The sequence below is a fragment of the Myotis yumanensis genome, unplaced genomic scaffold (genome assembly GCF_028538775.1).
Source record: "Myotis yumanensis isolate MYYU_CA2020_CCGP unplaced genomic scaffold, mMyoYum1.0.hap1 SCAF_8, whole genome shotgun sequence".
NCBI lineage: Eukaryota > Metazoa > Chordata > Mammalia > Chiroptera > Vespertilionidae > Myotis > Myotis yumanensis.
Window position 1 is genome coordinate 9,520,533 of NW_027223759.1, and position 21,082 is coordinate 9,541,614.

Here is a 21,082-nt window from a genome sequence, read left to right on the forward strand (position 1 = left end):
TGCTCAATGCAGGAGCTGCCCCCTGGTGGTCAGTGTGCTCCCACAGGGGGAGCGCTGCTCAGCCAGAACTCCTGAGCCTGGCTCACAGCTGGCAAGCTCGGGGTGGTGGCGGGAGCCTCTCCCACCTCTGCAGCAATGCTAAGATGTCCAACTAATGGCTCCAAGACTGCAAGAGGGCGCAGGCCTGGCTGAGGGCACCCTGCCCCCCCTCACACTGCCAAGTTTCGTGCACGAGGCCTCTAGTCTTAAAATATAGCTCTTGGCTAACATGACCTTTCTAGCCACATAAGAGACATTCCACACTAAGCCCTGGGGTAGAAATAGGCTTAAACTTTTCTTTTTGGGGGTAGAACCTGCCAGGAGAGATCCAATCAATATTGAACAGAAGGAAGCAGGGGTGATGGGGCTAACAAATTTCTTCTTCAACATCATAGTACTGAATGGATAAGGAGGCAACTGGACTGAGCTACACTGTGAGCAGCTAAAGCCTGGTCTCCAAAAACTAGTTTGTCACATCTTAACTTAGACTTTGACAACAAGGGATGAGTATAGTATGAGTAGCTAGGAGTCTGGGAGTTGATCTGGGCTATGCTACACCAAGATTCTAAGCAAAGCCTCCAACAGGAGCAGTTCCACGTTCCATTCCCAGTCTTAACTCCAGGGTCTTCACGCTACCTTCTAGCAGTCCAGTATCCCACCGGGGTAGGAATAGCCATAAGAATTAAACTTTTCCAGGGGTAACTGCATTTAAATGAGTAATTTGTTAAAGCAACTAAATTTGATATGAATTAGGTTGGGGTAGGATGTGAAATAGGTTTGTAGAGGTCCCACTCCTACCTCAACTAGTCTTCTAGGTTAGGGAACAGAATCTCCATAAATTCCTCTCTCCTTTTTCCACATATGCAGATGCTCAGGGGGGTTGAAAGCTCACCTATGTATGATCCAAACTTTGAGTGAAGTGCTGGAAATATTAAAAATATATTGCAAGCCATGGCTGGTATGGCTCAGTGGTTGAGCGTTGACCTATGAGCCAGGAGGTCACTGTTTAATTCCTGGTCAGGGCATGTGCCTGGGTTGAGGGCTTGATCCCCAGTGAGGGGCGTGCAGGAGGCAGCTAATCGATGATTCTCTCTCATCACTGATGTTTCTAACTCTCTCACCCTCTCCCTTCCTCTCTGAAATCAATAAAAAAATATTAAAAAATATATAGCAATATATAAATGTATCAAATCAATGTTATATACTTTAAACTTATACAATGTTAGGGGGCTGGGTGGTGTGGGAATTTGGAGTACAATGGATTGTGTTGCCCCTCCCCCAACAACTGAATATTTGAAACCTAATTCAAGAACTTTTTTCCTGGAACTTTGGAGTCACCTGTAACTAGATAACAAGTCCACATTCTTACAGATGTTCCAAAGCTTGTTCCAGCCCATGATGGCCAAACTTGGAATCAGTGAGTTTTGGAAGGTGTAGGCTTAGAATCTCAGATGGCTGAACTTCATAAAAGACTCCATTCCTGTCACTTTCTTTTTTTTTTTTTTTTAAATATATTTTATTGATTTTTTTTTCACAGAGAGGAAGGGAGAGAGATAGAGAGTTAGAAACATCGATGAGAGAGAAACATCGACCAGCTGCCTCCTGCACATCTCCTACTGGGGATGTGCCCGCAACCCAGGTACATGCCCTTGACCGGAATCGAACCCGGGACCTTTCAGTCCGAAGGCCGACGCTCTATCCACTGAGCCAAACCGGTTTTGGCTCCTGTCACTTTCTTGCAAACTCCAGGCACCTTCCATTCGGAGTCTAGCCATGTGGCTCATCACCTTGGTGAATCCAAGGCTGCCTTCCTTGGGTCAAGACCAAGCTTCATGGTGGTTTTTTGGTACACCTATCACCAAGACGTCAGAAGTTTCTGTACTCACTTTGCTGTAGCAGGATCTTTTCCCGCTCTGACTTCTCATTCTTCTCCCATTCTGCCTTCTTCTTTGACAACTTATCTTCCATTTCATCATAAAGGCTGTCCTGTGGAGACATAATGGCAACAGAAGCGAAGGGCCCTGAGAAAGGCTGCACACTGGCCTAAGGCCCAGCACTGGGCCCTGTCAGCTTCCCTGACCTGAGACCCTTGCTGGGGTGGGGGGCCCTATGTGGGTGACTGGGGAAAGTAAATTCCAGCCCAGCCCCCTTGAGCATGACAGAAGCTTAAAAGCCTGGCTCTGCGTGGTGTCTGCAGAGTTTAAAGACAGGTAGTGTTCCCCATGTTAAAGAATCACTTGTCAAGTCCCTCTGACTCATGACTCAAAAAGAGCACACAAAAAAACAAAAATGCCCACTAGTTAACTTGACCACTTAGAAAACAAGATGTTTTTCAAAGTGTTCGTTTCCCTCAGTAAATCTAACTTCCTTTGTGGTTAACGTTAAATAAGCCTAACCACTTCATGAAGGTGGGACCTCAGAGGGGGAGGCCCTGACTGCCCTCCTTGTGCGGTTAGCAACAGAATTTACACTGGGCTTGGGTATCAGAGCTCGTTTGTAATTGTGGCCATTTAAATAGAGGGTCTCTCTCATTTTCAAGGCCGGTGGGCAGCTGTTTCCAGAGAGGTCACACTTTCTAGAGAGGCCCAGATTGAAGCAAACACCAAGTATACATAGGAACTGGGGCAGCTTACCTGCTCATCAACCTGACGCTTCTCTTAGGCTCTGGTCTATGACACTTCCCTGACTGTATGAAGGTACATCTTGAAAAATGAGTTTTGGATTCTAGTTCAAAAGTGAAACTCTGAGTGGTAAACTGAATTTCAGAGGTGGTGCTGGTGCTTTACTTGATTTCCCCCTTTGATAGGATGATCAACTATCCTTGTTTGCCTGGGACTGAGTTGTTTCCTGGAACTCCAGACTTTTGATGCTAAAACCCAAAAGTCCCAGGCAAACAAGGATTAGTTGGTCACCATAGGATGGGGGCTTGCTGCCTCAGCCCTTCCCTGTCCATTCCCTACCTCCCACTCTCTCATCCCCTAGGAAAAAATCCTGCCCTAACTCTGTCCCTTGGCCTCCATCAAATTAGTTGATTAAACAAATGGGTTATGCCCCGAGATGCTAGAGCATTTCCATGTTCTGCTAGACTTCTGTGCAAGGGCCACGAAGTTTCAATCACACTGTACGTGCGCGCCCGCACGTGGTATTTTGTGGAAGAGCCACACTCAAGGGGCCAAAGAGCCGCATGTGGCTCACGAGCCGCAGTTTGCCGACCACTGTGCTAGAGCAGTGGTTCTCAACCTTGGCTGCACATTAGAATCACCTGGGAATCTTTTTAAAATCCTGATTTCTGGGCCTCATCCTCCGGAAATTCTGTTTCTTTGTTATGGGGTGAGGCCACAACATTAGTAACAAAGAAACAGAATTTCCGGAGGATGAGGCCCAGAAATCAGGATTTTAAAAAGGTTCCCAGGTGATTCTAAATGTGCAGTCAAGGTTGAGAACCACTGTGCTAGAGGGAGCAGTGCAGAGTGATACAGTCTTTTTGGGTGGAAATTTGGCCAAATGTCTCAAAGACCTTTACAATGGTTACTCCTTTTGACCCAGAACTCTATTAAAATCTAAGATGTCACAAAGTACAAATATGAACAGGCATTGTCTTGGGGCAGTGACAGTTTTTCTTTTTGTTGCTGCTGTTGGTTTATGTATTTCCTTTAAAAACCCCCACTAAAAATAAAATAAAATAACACTGAGCAGGTATTACTTTTGTAATCACAAACATGGTATTACTTTTGTAATCACAAACATGTTTTTTGATGGGCTTCTTTAGGCCTGGGTGACTGACTTGTCACGCACGGAGCCATCATAGTCCAAGGTGCACTCTCCTCCCTGGGTGCAGTCAGTGTGTGCCACTTAGGTGCAAGGGTGCTGGGGAGCTGCTGGAACTATTTTCTGGGGCAGAGCTCTAGATTCGTCCCATCATCAAGCAAGAAAATGAGTCTTGCTTCTCTTACTCTCATAATCCAATGAGGAGTTCTGGATCTCACCTGATACATAAAAAACATATTCTTCAAATACTTGTATTCCTTTCCCATCTCCTCTGGACAAAAGGAAAACAAGAGGATCATCATTATTACTCTGAAATGCACACTTTCAAATTCAAATGTGAGCTCTTGCACACCTTCCCCATGTCAAACTCATCCCCTGGGTGGTAAAACCATGGTGTGCCTCAGAAACCACTCTGGAGGCTTAATAGAAACTACTCTTATTAGATGCCTGAACCCCACCACAACCCTACTGAATTGAGCTCTCAGAGGAGAGCCCCAGTATCTGTCGATAATATGCTTCTCAGGCGATTCTGATGGACACCAAGTCTGAGAACTAAGCCCCAGGATAAACCTGAGTCTTTGGAAGAAGAGGAGCAAAATCTGCCTGCACCCGCCCCTCTCTTTTTAAAATCACACTTCCTAGTGTACACTGATTTTGAAAACAATACATGTTCTCTTTAAAAAAAATCTGGGAAATCAGCAAAGTATAAATACCACCTTAAAAAAATGAAAGGCAATGGAAGGGGAGAAGGTCATAGAACTTCTCCTCTCTGTGGAGATTAGTCTATGAACTCAGAATTCTGAAGAAGACACACTTCCTCTTCTCAGGAACAGCATAAACAATGGGATAAATGGCCAACACAACCCATATGGATTATGAGGCCACACAAATCAGTGTGTCAGTTAGAATTTAATGAAACACCATCGTTTTGCTGGTGAGCAAACTTGCTGAATTAGAATAGCATTATACTTGCAGAACTTTAAATATACTTTAAAAAGTGCTTTCTCATTTTTATCATGCTGATAAAGGCCAATATTACTATCCTCAATTCCCAGATGGGGAAACTAAGACTTGATACAAAGGGTAAGAAGGACGTTGGTAGGCGTGGCTTCCCTCTTTTGTTTCATTCTCAATCATTCCCTCTTCCTGAGCTTAAGAGGAAACCTTGAAAGTCTAGCTAAAGCCCACTCATGGCCATGAGCGTTCCTCAGCCCTAGACCCACATGGTCAGCCTTCCGCCCCTTCATCATGGTCATTCTTCCAGGTCCTGAACGTACCTAGTTTTTCTTGGGAAGCCAACTTCTCTTCCTGTAAGGCTGCTTTGTAGTTGTTCTCCATCTCACTGAGCTCTGCAGCGTGAGCCTCTTTGAGCTCCCTGTGGTGTCCCGAGAGAAAGTCACAATCATCAGTGAAAAGAAGTCCAGAGTTGAGCTGTTATATTCACCTGATCCCACCTCTCCTCCCTCACACAGAAAGCCAGCAGGCAGGCTGGGGAACCCTCACTTTTTTGAGTCACTTTTTTGGCATTCGTGCAGAGAAGGGGAAAAGGACCCTTGTTTACATCAATCTCGATGGTGAATGGAGCTGGTGGGTGCTATAGATAACGTTAGAGTGCAAGGTCTCTCTAGTCTCCATGCCAGTGTTCAAGATGAGTGTTACAATGAAAGGCTATATGAGCTGTCAAGCTAAGAAAAGACATGGAGGAAACTTAAATGCCTATTAGTAAGTGAATGAAGCCAATTTGAAAAGGCTGCAACTGTCTGATTTCAACTATTTGGCATTCTGGAAAAGGCAAAATAACAGAGACAGCCAAAAGGTCAGTGCAATAGTTGTCAGGGGTCAGCAGAGAGAGAGGGATAAATATGTAGATCACAGAGGATGTTTAGGGCAGTGAAACTATTCTGAATGGTACTATAATGGTGGATACATCTATACTAATAATAGTGGAATATGCAATTGTCTGGGATCCCATCACAGTAACAGTAACGACCAGCAGGCTGCGTGGGGTGACCAGGCTGGCGGGGGTGAGGGGCAGTTGGGGATGACCAGGCTGGCAGGGGGGGCAGTAAGGGGCAACCAGGCTGGCGGGGAGGGGGAAGTTAGGGTCAACCAGGCCGGCAAGTGGGGCAGTTAGGGGCGATCAGGCTGGCAGACAGACGCAGTTAGAGATGATCAGGCTGGCAGGGGGGCAGTTAGGGCGATCAGGCAGGCAGGCAAGCAGTTAGGAGCCAGCAGTCCTGGATTGTGAGAGGGATGTCCGACAGCCGGTTTATTTGGAGAGCAAGATGGTTTGATTTGAGGCACAGAAAAGGTTACCCCTGATTTTGCACTCTCTCATCCAACTGTTTCATTCCCATTATAATCTCCCTTTTTGGGTATTAACCCTTTATCAGCATGATAAAGATGGCTCTTCGGTTTATTTCTCAGAATCAGGCCTAAACCGGCTGTCAGACATCCCCTGAGGGGTCCCAGATTGGAGAGGGTGCAGGCTGGGCTGAGGGGATACCCCTGCCCCCATGCAGGAATTTTGTGCACTGGGCCTAAAGTATAATAATAAAAGTGTAATATGCAAATCAACCGAATGGCTGAACGACCGGCAGCACAACCGGTCACTATGATGTGCACTGACCACCAGGGGACAGACACTCAACCCAGGAGCTGCCCCTAGTCCACAGACCCCAGGCCAGCCAAAGCGGGTGCCAGAGGAGGCCCCCCAATCGCCCTGCAGAGCGAGGCAACTGGCGGTGGCAGGGGGCGGGGCTGGCGAGCAGGCAGCACCAGGCCGGCCAAGGCAGGTGCCAGAGCCTGCTCCCCCCTACCCGATCGCCCCACCGGTTGCCCCACAGATTGGCCCTGATCGCCCACCAGGCCTAGGGACATTACCCGTGCATGAATTTTGTGCACAGGGCCTCTAGTGTCATTATATTTTGTCAAAATCCATAGAATGTGGGTTTGTTTTTTTGTTTTTGTTAAGCCTCACCTGAGGATATTTTTTCCATTGATTTTTAGGGAGAGGTAAAGAAAGAAGGGAAAACAAAGAGAAACATCAATGTGAGAGAAACACAACAGTTCATTGCCTACTGCAGGGGTCCTCAAACTACGGCCCGTGGGCCACATGCATATACAAATATTATATTTGTTCCCGTTTTGTCTTTTTACTTCAAAATAAGATATGTGCAGTGTGCATAGGAATTTGTTCATAGTTTTTTTTTAAACTATAGTCCGGCCCTCCAACGGTCTGAGGGACAGTGAACTGGCCCTCTGTTTAAAAAGTTTGAGGACCCCTGGCCTACTGCATGAGCCCTGACCAGGGAGGAACCTGCAACCAAGGTACATGGCCATGACCGGAATCAAACCGGGACCCTTTGGTTCGCAGGCTGATGCTCTATCCACTAGGGCCATAGAATGTGTGTTGACAACACCAAGAGTGAACTCTAATGTACGCTATGGACTTTGGGTGGGAATGCTGTGTCAGTGCAGGTTCATTGAGTGTAACATATGCACACTGGTAGTGCAGGGTGTCAATAATGGCATAGGTCATGTAGATGCGAGGTGAGGGAATATATGGGAACTGTCTGTACTTTACACTCTATTTAACTATGAGCCTAAAACTACTCTAAAATGAAACTCTATTAAAAATAAATAAGTTAGGAAATAAAAAAATAAATAAGTTAATTAATTAATTTGAAAAATTGTTTTTTAAGGAAACAAGTCTCCATTAGGAAGACTTCTCTCCACCAGGGCTTCTGAGCCCAGCAGGTAGCGTGGAGGGGATTTTGTGGGTTTCCTCACCCACACAGACAACACACCTCATTTACTTCCTGTTGATTTGTCCTTGGGGCTCTGGCTCCTGCCCCTCCTATACCTTCTTGCCATTTTGCCCAGGCCCTGACCTAGCAGCCAGGGAGAGCAGCAGTAAGAGGAGAAGAGGAGGAAGGGGAGAAGATGGCGGAGAACCACAGCTATGTACCACAGAAATCTCATATGCAATTTTTAAAAGATGGCTCTTCGCAGCAACCAACAAAAAGGGAGATTATAATGGGAATGAAACAGTTGGATGAGAGAGTGCAAAATCAGGGGTAACCTTTTCTGTGCCTCAAATCAAACCATCTTGCTCTCCAAAGACATGTATCTCATCTCCCCCACCCCTTGCTACTCAATTCCATTTGACGCTGTCTGAAATCCAGTGAACTGAAGTCCTGTGAGGATGCAGGAGCCTTAGGGCCTTCAGCACACAAGGGCTTGTGCCAGAAAACATACCTGCTCTTGTTTTCAAAGTCCTGCTTCATCTCAGCACAGCGGATTTCCATTTCATTGGAGAGCTGCAAATGAGGCCATCATCAGCAACACAGGATTGAAGACCTCACTCCCACTCCAGTCTGCAACTTGTGAGAAGCCTTCTGACTCACGGGGTACACCCCACTCCCCGTGTCTCTCTGTGATTATGAGGGAACAGAACAATTCTTGCCTTGCTCTGTGTGGTCTGGCATGTGATCAGTTTGTAGGGTTGGTGCATGGAAACCATGTCTGTCACTACCAGGTTTTGTGAGCAGGCTCGGTCCTCTCTACTGGACTGTAATCTCTTTGTAAGAGAGTGGCCTGAGACCCTCAGATACAGAATTCAATTGAACAATCATTTCTTAAACAAAGGGCTTGACTGTGTGATGATTCACTATTCTAGAACTTGCATAACCTTTACTGTGTTTCCTCTTTGAATGTTCTTGAAATTTTACTTGGTTAAAGATGGCTTAATTAAACTTCTCAACCTACTGCTCAGCTGTATCTTTGTGAACAAGTGATATGCCATTATAATTGGATACGAGCTGATATGTGCAACGATGTGGATATTCCTTGTCTTGTTTAATAAAATGCTTGAACACCGAAAAACAAACAAACAAAACAACAACAACAACAACAAAAAACAAAGGGCTTGGCCTGGAAGAGCCAAAGAGGTCTATGATTCAGGCCCTGCCTTCGAAGAACTGTAAATTCAGTGTCCAAGCCTCGTTGGCAAAATGGCTGGGTTCCAGCAGGCAAGTTTTGCCCACTTCCAGGTGACCTTCCATGCTAGCACATCCAGTCCTCTGGCCACTGTCTCAGGAGGAGTGGACACTTCCAAATTAGTTAGCACCCACTGCCTGCTGAGACAAGGGTCTGGGGCTTGTCCTTCCCTCTCTGACTGAACTGTGGCACCAGCACTCCTCCCTTGCACAGGGTCACACAACAATGTGGGGTGTTTACAGGTGGAAGAATTTTTATTTTTAGGTGAATGTTAAGGATCACATCTGAGGTCCCTCCATGGAAGTAATCTCTAAATATGTCTTCAGTGAGTGAAAATGCGAATTTTGCCTAAATAAAGGTAAATGCTCTTAGGCTAATTATTTAACTTCCTGAGACTCAATTTTCTTTGGGTATTAAAAAACCACAAACCTGGCAGGGCTTTCAGATAAACATAGTAATGACTCATTAGTAAGGGAAGGTTCAGTCTGAGTCATAAGCTGGGTCCCTGTAGGATTCAGAAGCATCTGGGGTGCATGAGAGGGTGAAGGCTGGGCCTGCTGGGAATTCAACCTTTACAAGTGCCTTTCAATAACAACAGGCAAGGTGGGGGTGGGTCTGATTATGGCTCTGGTTTATCACTCTAGTGCAGGCCACCAGGCACACCTGCTCGAAGTGGGGAAGAAGACATTATGATAAAATAGATGGTAAAATCTAAAGGAGGTTTCACCAAAATCCCCAGGAAACCCAAAGAGTGTCATTTACATCAGCGAAGTTTGGGCTTTGGTAGTTTCAGTAGCAACAGGAAGTGGGTACTAAAGGCTTCTGGGTAGTTTTTGAGCAACACTGGAAGCATGACCGCCGTGGTGCCTAAGCAAGAGCCTCCACAACCTCTGAAGCGTAACTCACCGCCAGGCGGGAAATGGCCAGCGCCCCCTTGTGTGGAGAGGACAGTGGTGTTGAACACCCTGCAGGCACTGGGGAACTTACAAAAACTCAGCTAGGCCTGGAGGAAGGACTTGAGTTCTTGCAATTATGGAGGAGGGTGGAGACAGAGAAATACTATTGGGTGGCCCCAGTCCTATCCTCAGAGCTCTCACCTGGGCAACGTGGCTCCTATGAGTCAAGTACTTGGCAGCATGCCTGGCAGATAGCGTGATCTGAAAACCTTGGTCTTCCCTATACCTACAGAGACGTCAGCTAGCTTAGGGATCACTCACGGTTGTTTTGGCAGACTGGTGGTCTCTGTTCATTTGCTCTATTATCATCGTCAGCTCTGAGATCTGCTCTTCTAGGTCAGTAATGATATCAGTCCTACGGAATAAGTAATTCTTCAGTCACCCACAAAGCTTTCTCATGCCAGTTAGAACTCTTCCTGACCATGACTGGATGTGTTCTGGTGAAAGCCAAGCCATACCATCTGTACCTGTTCCACCATCACTGAGGTGGGGAGGGAGGGGTAGAGGAGTGGAGAGAAGGAATGTGGCAGTAGGGTGGTTGAGCCTCAAACATGGCCCTTTTGTGTAAGTTAGCCAGAGCTGAGTGGCCTATTGAATGGAAGGGAAAGTGGAATATGTCAGAAACCTATTAGGGTTTGACCTTGATTTGGTAATGATAGTTGAAATGGAGCGGGGAGAAGTTCAGAAAATTAGGAAATGAGAAGGTGGGGAATAGGATTGATGCTGACAGTGAATCATAGGCAAGGAATGGGCCAGAAACTGGATGAGGAGGAGATTTAAGAGAGTGGCTTTCACCAGTTAGAGAAAAGTATCACATGATCTCACTCATATGTGGAATCTAATGAACCAAATAAACTGATGATCAAAAATAGACCCAGAGCCCTAGCCAGTTTTGCTCAGTGGGTAGAACATCAGCCTGCAGACTGAAGGGTCCTGGGTTTGATTCCGGTCAAGGGCATATGACCAGGCTGTGTAGGGAGCATGCAGGAGGCAGCTGATCAATGATTCTTTCTCATCATTGATGTTTCTCTCTTTCTCTCCCTCTCCCTTCCTTTCTGAAATCAATAAAAAAAATAAAAAATAAAATAGACCCAGAGACATAGAAGTATGAACAGACTGTTGAACCTCAGAGGAAAGGCTGGGGAGGGTGAGTGGGAAGAGATCAACCAATGAACGTGTATGCATATATGCATAATCCATGGATACAGACAATGGCATGGTGAGGGCCTGGGGAAGGTGGACGGGAGCGGGCTGGAAGAGATTAATGGGGGGAAAAGGAGGATGTATGTAATACTTTCAGTAATAAAGATTTAAAAGAGAAAAAAAAGACTTGAGAGAGAGAGAGAGAGAGAGAGAGAGAGAGAGAGAGATGCTTTCAGACTTGATAAAGGTTTTCTGTGCTTCTGGGTCTGCGGCCTCCATGATGTCTAAGATTATCCAGCTCTGTTTGGTTGACCTGGAGTAGACAGGGTGGAGGGCAGTGCTGTGTACAGTGCAGCAGAGAAGAGGTCTTTGATTTAAGAGGTTGAGAAAACAAAAGGATGTGGGAAGAGAGGACATCAAGGCATGAGAGAGAAGAAAGGGTATGAGAAAGTTGAACAATAGGGAACTCCTAACATGATCTTCAATATAAACAATACTCACAGCTTTACCAGGGAATAAAACTATTATGGGCTACAGTATTTTATTATGCCATAATTAGTGACAACTTTCTTATTGAGGCCAAGAGGTGTTTGAGGGTGCTGGCTTGACTGTGGGTACATGGCCCATCTCCTGGAGAGGGCCTTGGATGCGCAGCAAAGAAAACAGGGCCTGAATGTTCCCACTGTAGGGAACACAAAGACTAGAGTCTGGTTTCTCTAGGCCAGGTCAGATCAGAGTGACTTCCTGCATGGCCCCTCTCAACAGTGGGCCTATGCGTCCTTCAGCCTTATCCTAGTCTGAATCCCTTCCCAAAGGAAACCACTGCTAACAGCTTGGTCGTATCCTTTCTATATACCCATATTGCTATATACTTAGGTGGTGTGTGTGTGTGTGTGTGTGTGTGTGTGTGTGTGTGTGTGTTCTGTTGCTATTGTTGGTCTTTTAGATTTCTGTCTTGAAAAATAATTTTCATAGCAATTTAAAGCCCAAGGAAGAGACACTCATTGGGAAGCCATTGCAATAGTGTAGAAAGATGGGGAAAGGGAAGGAGAAGACAGGAGAGATTTAGGAGGTGGAATGTAAAGGATGTGGGGACCGCTTTTACATGGCATTGGAGGATAGAGAGTGGGTAGGACTTGAATGACAGAGAGGATGACAGTGTACCAACTGGGAGGGAGTTAGACCAGAATATTCCAAGCTACATCTCCTAGAGGCATGAACTGAGTAGTACCTTTGGACATAATAAAAAAGGGATGTATACTCGGGCCTCCCAGAAACCCCGACTTTATTTTTAGTTCTCACCCAACAAATTTAGATTATTGTATTAATATCTCATCAGTTCATCACTGTCAGGAAAAACTGCTCTCCTTTAGTATGAATTATACTACACCGAATCCTTTTCCAGAGCTGCTGAGCTGACCTTCATCCTGACTAGAATGGGATTGGAGCAGAGAGGCGGGGTGGAGAGGAGCAGGCAGAGGGCTGAGGCATGAAGGGACTCGAAGCACCTCCAGCGCAGGACTGGGAGTAGACATTAGGCGCTTATCTTTGAGACCAGGCTGAGACAGCTCGGGAGAGGTTTGAGGAGCTGGATGTTGGTCCAAAGACATTACCTGCGAATTCTGATTTTGTCCATGATCTCTGATTTCAAACGCTTTTTCCTATCAAACATCTCATCTCCCAAAGTGACGGAAATCTGCTCCCTATTCCGAAAGAGGCGATAGCCAGGGCACACGTTGATCTCTTCCTGGGCAACAGGGTGGAAGGTAAGAGAATATTGCAGAGAGCTGAGATTCCTCCAAATCCACTAGTGCCCCTCTCACATCTACAAACAGAGACTTGAGATGGACTGTGCCCTCTCCAGTTACCACTCACCCTCGTATCTCCATATTTCTCTCCTGAGATCCAATCATAAGACTCAACTAGATCCTGGATGTCTCCCTATGCCTTTCAAGCTCAACATTTCCAAAATCCAGCCATTGTCACCCACTCCACATTCTACACCCAAACCCTGTTCCTCCTCTATGTTCTCCATCATGGCCAGAAGCCAGGAGGAGGCAGCTGAATATTTGGAATTAGACAGGCCTGAGTTTAAATCCTGGCTCTGCCACCAACCATAGTTATTCAACATCACTATGCCCAGTTTCCTCATTAGAAAATAAGGACAATAACTCTTCCTCAAAGGGATTTTGTGAAGCTAAAACAAAATGTCATGAGAAAATGCCTAGCACAGTTGCAAAACAATTTTTTTTCAGTCAGTTCCTTCTCTGTCCCCTGTCAGGTGCAGGGCTACCAGCCGCCATAGACCCGGATGCGACTGTACCTTCTAGAGTTGTGCAGGACACCCCTGCAGGCCACAGGTCCTGCCATTGTTATCTCCTAAAAGTGTCTCATCCTCATCCTCTCCTCTCCCAGCCTTGCCCTGATGGAGCCGGAGGCCACCACCATCTGTCTCCTGGGCTCCGGAGCTACCTCCCCAGCGGGCCTCTCCGCCTTCAGTCCGGCTCCCCTAAGTTCATCATCCTCTCCACCTGGAGGGCTATGACATTTTGTTTTTTTTCCTGCCCAGCAAGGGATCCCATGATCCTCTTTGAAGGGGGTTAGGGGAGAAAGGAAAATAGAAAAAAAGCAGAAAGTAGTAAAAGTACCAATTATATCCCACCAGAGGGTGTGTTTTTTCCCCCTAAAATGTAAATCTTACCTGGTCACATGCCTGTCAGACCCATAAAGGTTCCAAGACATCAAAAGGTTTGGGCCCAAACTTCTAGGCAGGTGTCAAGATCCTTCAGGGTTTGCTCCCCATCTCTCTCTCCAGTGTGCTCCTGCCCTGCCACCTCTCAGATGCCCTGGCGGCCCCTTGCCCAGCATTTGTGGATTCCCAAGTACAGCAGAGGGTTTCCTACACCTGCGCATGAGTTGTCTCCTGTCCTGGACTGACTGCCACCACCTGGTTTTCCTGGCACACTCTCCTCACCCTTCACAAGGCAGTAAAGAGGTCATTAAACACGCTCTCTGGGGTCTGGCAGAGCCAAGTTCAAGTCCTGGTCCTACACTATATGCAGTACTTCCAGCACCTCCTCATAGAATTGTTGCAAAAATTCAATGAAGTCAGTATGTGTAAAAGGCCCATGCCTGCAGACAGTAGGTACTGTATACCCCACAACTCTCTTTTCATTTTTACTCACATAAGGTAAATTATTGCTCTCCTCTTGTTTTCTTAAGTGGGTTTTCACTCTGCAAGAGAAATGCATGCTCAGAAGCAACCAGAGAGCAAAAAGAAGCTCCAAGATCAGCTGTGCCCCGACCCCACCACTCATCTGCAAAATGTGACATTCCTGGGATAATCTGTGTGGCCCATCAGTTCTCAAAATATTATACTTTAGAAAATAGAGAATATTTAGTGGTCCAGAGATCATTGGTACATAGGTTGTAATAAAATGGCAGGTAGTGAAAAAGTGGGAAATCAACTAGTCACTAGTCTAATAGTAGAACCATTTCTAAAATAAGGGCCAAGAGGCTTGGAGTGAAATTCAAAGGGATGATGCATAATCATAAATGCACACATTTTTTTAGTGACATATATGTTGTCTGTACAACCACTTTTCTTCTCATTTGCACCAGAATTCCGTGTTCTGGGACCCTGAAATTGCAAGTTAATTCAGGATAAGCAAAGTGTTACTATTTTGAGATCTGGTACAGATTTCCTGATCATAATAAATTTTTGTTTCAGGTACAGAAACCTGAGTATAATATCAGGTACCCAAATATCAAAAAAGTATTTATAAGGAAGTTCACCTAGAAGGTTGAAATATTAGAATAAGAGTAACTACCTTCTCATGTGCTGACAAGAATAGGTAGGCCTCTCCCCTTGGCCTCTACAATACCACACATGTACACCACCACTGGCCAACTGCTGTGGAGAGAGACAACTGAAACCTGCTCTGGAAGTTCCAGTTCCCCACAATCAAAACAACCACACTATCATTAGGGGCTGTGGAGTCGATTAGTAGGATGGAACTGGTCCAGAGTCCGTGGCTGACTCTGGATGTAGGGAGTGGGGCTGGAAGGACTTTTCCTGGTGGAAGCAGTTCCATCTTGGTTAATAACCATCAGTCTGGTTTAGATCCCACATCTCCCACCCCCAGAGGGGGCCTCCAGAGAAGCACTGAGAAAACCATTCCAAGGATTTGGCTACCTTAGAGGTGACCACCAACCTTTGATTTTAATTTTCACTGACAGAAAAAAAAAAAAGTCTACGTGTTAAGAAATGGGCATGAGTGCATAATATACACTGATATTTCAATGAGGTCCACATGTACTTTAAGATTTAAAATCATTTAAAATGCAACTTAACTCAACCATATGTTCCTAGTTCAACTGTCCACAATGGATAATTTGGCTTGTTTTCTCTGAATTTAGGAAAACCTTGTTGGAAAACCACTCGATGGCCAGTCTCTTTAAAAAGCTGAGCCTGGATTTGAGTTTATATCATTTTTTGCTCTTAGTAAATCTCATTGAACAAACTGAGACCTTCCACAGCATTGCTTTAACTTTGGAACTTCTATGTGGCTACGTAGATACTCATTTTGTCAGAAAATGACGCTTCTCTCATTGAAAAGTAAAAGGTAAGGTTGATCCAGAACGACTCATCTTTACTCTTTTTGTCCTTGTCAACCTGTTACTCAGATTACTTTGATTACAATGACCAAATTGTGACACTTTGTTGACATCGCTGAAAGCACTTCACATTTTCTCATTTAATGAATTCAATGAGTAGTTCATATATGCAAACCACAGCGCTCGGTACCAAGAGAAATGGAATGAGGTGTGATAGTTTTATTTAAGAGATGAAAAAAGGCACATAAATACTGAAACTAGAAGAAGAAAAAGAATTAAGTGCCGTAGAGAAGTACAGATAAAGAGATTTTCTAATTGTGTCTCTCAGGGATTGAGAGCGTTCTGCCACTGCCATTTTTCAAGGCCTCTGATGTACACAAAATCAAAAGCAAAACAAAAACAAACCCCAAGAATTGCTAAAATAGGGTTATAAAAATTGAGTTATAGTTCATGTTTAAGAATTGAAAACTTATAACACAAAAAGCACATTATATGTTTGCAAGAAAATGATAGGATTCACAAAAGGGACGGATTCAGAGAGTCAAGGTGGCATGTTTGAGGACGGAGGCCTAACTTAAAAGCTGACTGCCGAGCAGCTTCGTCCCCATTTGGAGGTCATGTCAACGTCTGCCTGGGCCTCTTCCCCAGAGTGAGGCAGCAGCAGCGGCAGCCCTCCTGTGTGGCTGCTCCATTCCCCTTCCCAAGTGCTGGCCGGAGCCAGAGCGGAGGACACATTCCCCAGTGTGTGTTCTTTGAATTGGTTTTAGAAGACATCATGTTTCCGGGAATAAGTTGCCTTGAATGGTCTTACTGGAAAGTTATAAATACAATCAACAGGTCTTTGGTAGAGAATTTAAAAATACCCACAAATAATTGGTGTTTATTGCATGTAACATTATAATATTTAAAATTGTTTTTCTTGAGATATTAAAAAAAAAAATACTCACAAAGTGTTCCTCACTATATCGCAAAGCCAGAGGAGGACAATGTTGGCCGGGGCTAATGCTGGTGGTCAGAGTGGAGCTGTGGGTCTTAGTGAGGTCTCTCCCAACAAGGAGCACTGGGTAGCTGAGGCCTTGAGCTTGTCTGTTGAAATGCAAGTTAGATCAGATCCACAGGTAGGATCATGCCTGCAGGGTGCCAGCACACAGAAGGCAGGCAACCAGGAAACGTTTCATACACAGGCATTCAGTGGACTCCTTATTATGAATGGATCCAATTCCGTTCAGGCTTTGTCACCATCACTCCACTGAGACAATTCCCTTCGTTGTCACCCAGAGGCAGGCTACTAAGTCCAACAGTACTGCTCGGCCCTCATCTTAATTGACTAGCAGCGGTTTTTAACACAGGTAATCAGACCCTCCTTCTTGGAACATTTTTGTTTTGCTTCCAGAACACCAGGTAGATGATTCTTCATCTGCCTCACTGGCCACTCCTTCTTGGCGTCCTTTCGATCCTGTCATCTCTTCCACCTCTCAACAGGAGTGCTCTGGGCTCAGTTCTCCCACCTCTTCCTACCATTATCTCCACTCCTTGCCTTGGAGATGTCACCTGGGTGCAGGGCTCTAAGTACCATATGCTAATGACTCTCAAATGTGTATCCGAAGCTCAGACCTCTCAGACCTGCTTACCCAGCTGCTTACTTGACATTGCACTTGGAAATTTAGAGAGATCTCAAACTGCCTAAGCTCAATCCCCTACATGTGTGCACCTCATACAATCTTCCCAGTCACAGAAAATGGCATCTCCGTCCTTCCCGGGGCTCAGCCAGACATCCTAAAGTCAGCTTTGATTCCTTTTGATTTTTTTCTCATACTTTATACCCATCCCATTAGCAGATCCTATTGGTTTCTACCTTTAGAATATATCTAGAATTCAGCCACTTCTTACCACCTCTACTGTTTCCACCAGGTTCAATCACCATCATCCCTTGGTTGGGTCCCTGCAATTGCACATTATCTCCCTTGGCTTCTCCCAAGGCTTCTTCTCTTGGCCACTGAAGTAAGTCTTCATTCTCAGTGCTGTAGTCAGATTAGTCTTTTCAAAATGCAAGCTGGATCATGTCACTCTTCTCAGAATCCTCTGTGGCTTCCCAGCTGTATGGGCTAAGTTGTGTCTACCTCTCCCCACTCCAAATTCATATGTTGAAACCCTAACTCCTGTTATCTCAGAATATGGCTGTATTTGGAGATAAGCCCTTTAGGTAAAATAAGGCCATTAAGGTGGACCCTAATCCAATCTTTCTGGTGCTCTCATAAGAGAGATGAGGATGCATAGAGAGACCCTAGGGAGGCACACGTGCAAAGGAAATGTCATGTGAAGAGGCAGCAAGCAGGCAGCCAAAGGCAAGCCCAGGAGAGAGTCCTAAGAGGAAACCAGCCTGCCAGCACCTAGCTCTTACTCTTCCAGTCTCCAGGACTGTGAGAAAATATGTGTCTGTTGCTTAAGCCACCCCGTCTTTTGTTGTTGTTGTCATGGCAGCTCTAGCAGCTGATACACCATCCCTTTCAGAGTAAAAGCCAAAGTGCTTACAGTGGCCAGCAAACTTCACTGTGTAAATTTCCTTTTGCTGCCGTAACAAATTACTCTAAGTTAAGTGGCTTTAAAAAATACCAATTTATTATCTTACAGTTTTAGGGTCAAGTCTGCAAGGGGTCTCACTGGGTGGAAACCAAGGTGCTGGCAGGTTGGTATTCCTCCTGGAGGCTCTAAAAGAAAACCCGTTCCATTGCCTATTTTTCTCCATCTTCAAAGCCCATAATTGCATCACTCCAACCTCTGCTTTTATCGTCACATCTCCTTCTCTGACACTCTCACTTCCTCTTTCACATATAAGGACCTTTATTGTTACCTTCGGCCCGGCTAGATAATCCGGGATAAACTGTCACGGTCAGCTGATTAGCAAACATAACTTCATCTGTAATCTCAATTGCCCCCTGGCAAGTAACAGAACATGGTCACAGTTTCCAGGGATTAGTGTACAGACATCTTTGGGGAACCATTATTACGCCAACCACATTCATCACCTGTTACTTCTCTGAGCTCATCTCCCACCACTCTACCTTCACGTCCTCCATTCCCACCACACTGGTCTCTTTGCTTTCCTGGAAAAGGCGAGGTGTGCCAAGCGAGTTCCTGCTCACAGCCCTTATACCTGCTGCTCCCTCTGACAGGAGTACTTGGCCCAGATGTCAGTGTGGCTCCCACTGCCCCCTTTGCAGAGGGACTTGCCCTGATCTCCATACATGAAATCATGACTGTCAACTCCAAGAGAGCAGAGGCTCTGTTGCGTTCACTGCTGTTTTTCGCACCCGGAAAAGTGCTTAGCAAATAATAGATGCTCAATAAATATATTCCAAATAAATAAACAGAACACAAAGACTCATGCAAAGACAAAATTAAGTTGTATTTATAAGCTTATAAAATATTGGTAAATTTTTAAATTTATAAGTAAAAACAGAGTTGCAATTTGTAAACAATCTTAGACACAGGAAAGAAACCCGTAAAAGGGTGAAAGCACCAATGGGAGGCTCTTTGCCTTTAACAGGCATCAAGAACTGTGTCCTGGCCCTAACCGGTTTGGCTCAGTGGATAGAGCGTCGGCCTGCGGACTGAAAGGTCCCAGGTTCGATTCCGGTCAAAGGCATGTACCTGGGTTGCGGGCACATCCCCAGTGGGAGGTGTGCGGGAGGCAGCTGATCGGTGTTTCTCTCTCATCGATGTTTCTAACTCTCTACCCCTCTCCCTTCCTCTCTGTAAAAAAATCAATAAAATATATTTAAAAAAAAAAAAAAGAACTGTGCCCTTTCAGGGCAGGAGACAGTTGTCAGGGCACCTTAGCTGAGAGCTCATTTGCGGTGATTCTACAAGCTGTGGGTGCAGAGGGCCATAGAATCTATCTGTAGGATCTGAGGTTTGGGGGACATCACAGTGGATTCTCTGACTTTCCTGGCAGCAATGAGTTCAAGTCGCAGGCAAGGGTGTGAAGGCCAAGGAAGGAGATTGTTTTATTCACGTACCTCAAACCATTCCCGGCCCGTGCACATGCGGATACTTACTTTGGGGAGACAACAGGTTTTGTTGGTGGTTGGACATAATTTTGTTTTTTTGAAGCTGGAGGAAGAAGAGTTGGCCTGAAAGGAAAAAATAGACAGCAAAAAGGGAACACTGAAAATCCCGAACTCTGTTTTAGCACTCCCAGATGAGGTAGATCTCCACAGTGACCCCGAATTAGAAGACATGGGCTGACAACAGATGATCTTTCGCAGCCTCAGGCTGAAGACCCTGGCACTTGCTCACTGTCCTAGGGGGTCCCCGGTTGGCAGCACAGTTTGCCCCCAGTTCCCAAAGCTCTTGGTCCCATATGGAGGGGCAGCTGCCATGGGGCCCTTTGGTTGGAAGCCCTCCTCTCTCTGCTCAATCATCTCTGAGATTCCTCACGTACAATGACACTAAGCCTAGCAGGACTGGCTAGAGCAGCCGAGGGCAAACTACGGCCCGCGGGCCGGATCCGGCCCGTTTGAAATGAATAAAACTAAAAAAAAAAAAAAGACCGTGCCCTTTTATGTAATGATGTTTACTTTGAATTTATATTAGTTCACACAAACACTCCATCCATGCTTTTGTTCCGGCCCTCCGGTCCAGTTTAAGAACCCATTGTGGCCCTCGAGTCAAAAAGTTTGCCCACCCCTGGGCTAGAGCAACGTGCAGCTAACAGGCCGACAGGGAAAGCCGTGTAGAGCTAGGCTTTCTGGCCCCCTTGGGATCTTGGCTACCAAATTGTTTTGGGAATCCTGTGAGAGAAAGAAGGCTGCAAATGGGCCCCAAGCCCCGAGGCCCTCATCCATCCCAGGTAATGCTTACTTGGGCTTCCCTGTGGAGGTCTTTCTTGGTGGCTGAGGGGTCTTGATTAGCTTCCGTGGTTCCAAGTTCCAGGGGTCCCAGCAGGTGCAGTAGATGAGAGGGTTGGGGTACATGGTAGGAGGTCTGGGGCAGTCTTGGCTGCTAGGTCAGGAGGCCCTTGCTGAAATGGGAGGGAGAACAGCAGAGTCATACCATCCAGTCAAAGCAACAATGCACAGAGACAAGCTGGGAGGAACCCAGGGAAGGTCCAAAGCACAGATGGTAGATTCTGGAGGCTGCTGATCTGGTTCAGGGTCTTGACAATAGAATCACACCTCTTTCCTTGCCATCTCAGGCTTGACTTGAAAGCAATTTAAAATTTGCTCTGAGTGGTTACTGTGAGCCAGATACACAGTAAGTGATCAATTATTCTTTTCTTTTTAAATATATTTGTATTGATTCCAGAGAGGAAGGGAGAGGAAAAGAGAGATAGAAACATCTATGATGAGAGGGAATCATTGATCGGCTGCCTCCTGCGTGCCCCACACAGAAGATAGAGCCCACAACCTGGGCATGTGTCCTGACTGGGAATGAGCCATGATTTCCAGGTTCATAGGTCGGCGCTCAACCACTGAGCCACTCTGGCTGGGCTTTTAGCTGTTTACAGATGAGGATACTGAGGCTCAGAGAGCTCATGGAGGTAGCAAGTTACAGAG

The 21,082-nt window shown here is 45.8% G+C and overlaps 1 protein-coding gene across 2 annotated transcripts in view; it reads right to left on the bottom strand.

Moving 5' to 3' along the window:
• Window positions 1-20,515, bottom strand: part of FLACC1 (flagellum associated containing coiled-coil domains 1) — a 32,230-nt gene extending 11,715 nt beyond the window's left edge. Inside the window, exons 1-9 of one of the 2 annotated variants that reach the window (XM_070421839.1) lie at window positions 20,388-20,515; window positions 19,583-19,657; window positions 14,093-14,141; window positions 12,521-12,654; window positions 10,026-10,119; window positions 8,068-8,129; window positions 5,085-5,182; window positions 4,026-4,078; window positions 1,926-2,025 (exon numbers count right to left, since the gene is read on the bottom strand). In XM_070421839.1, the coding sequence (XP_070277940.1) occupies window positions 1,926-2,025; window positions 4,026-4,078; window positions 5,085-5,182; window positions 8,068-8,129; window positions 10,026-10,119; window positions 12,521-12,654; window positions 14,093-14,141; window positions 19,583-19,657; window positions 20,388-20,500 (778 nt within the window). In that variant the 5' untranslated portion in view covers window positions 20,501-20,515. The remainder of the gene's footprint in view (window positions 1-1,925; window positions 2,026-4,025; window positions 4,079-5,084; window positions 5,183-8,067; window positions 8,130-10,025; window positions 10,120-12,520; window positions 12,655-14,092; window positions 14,142-19,582; window positions 19,658-20,387) is intronic. The other variant, XM_070421840.1, reaches the window with a different exon arrangement.
• Window positions 20,516-21,082: the final 567 nt, after the last annotated feature.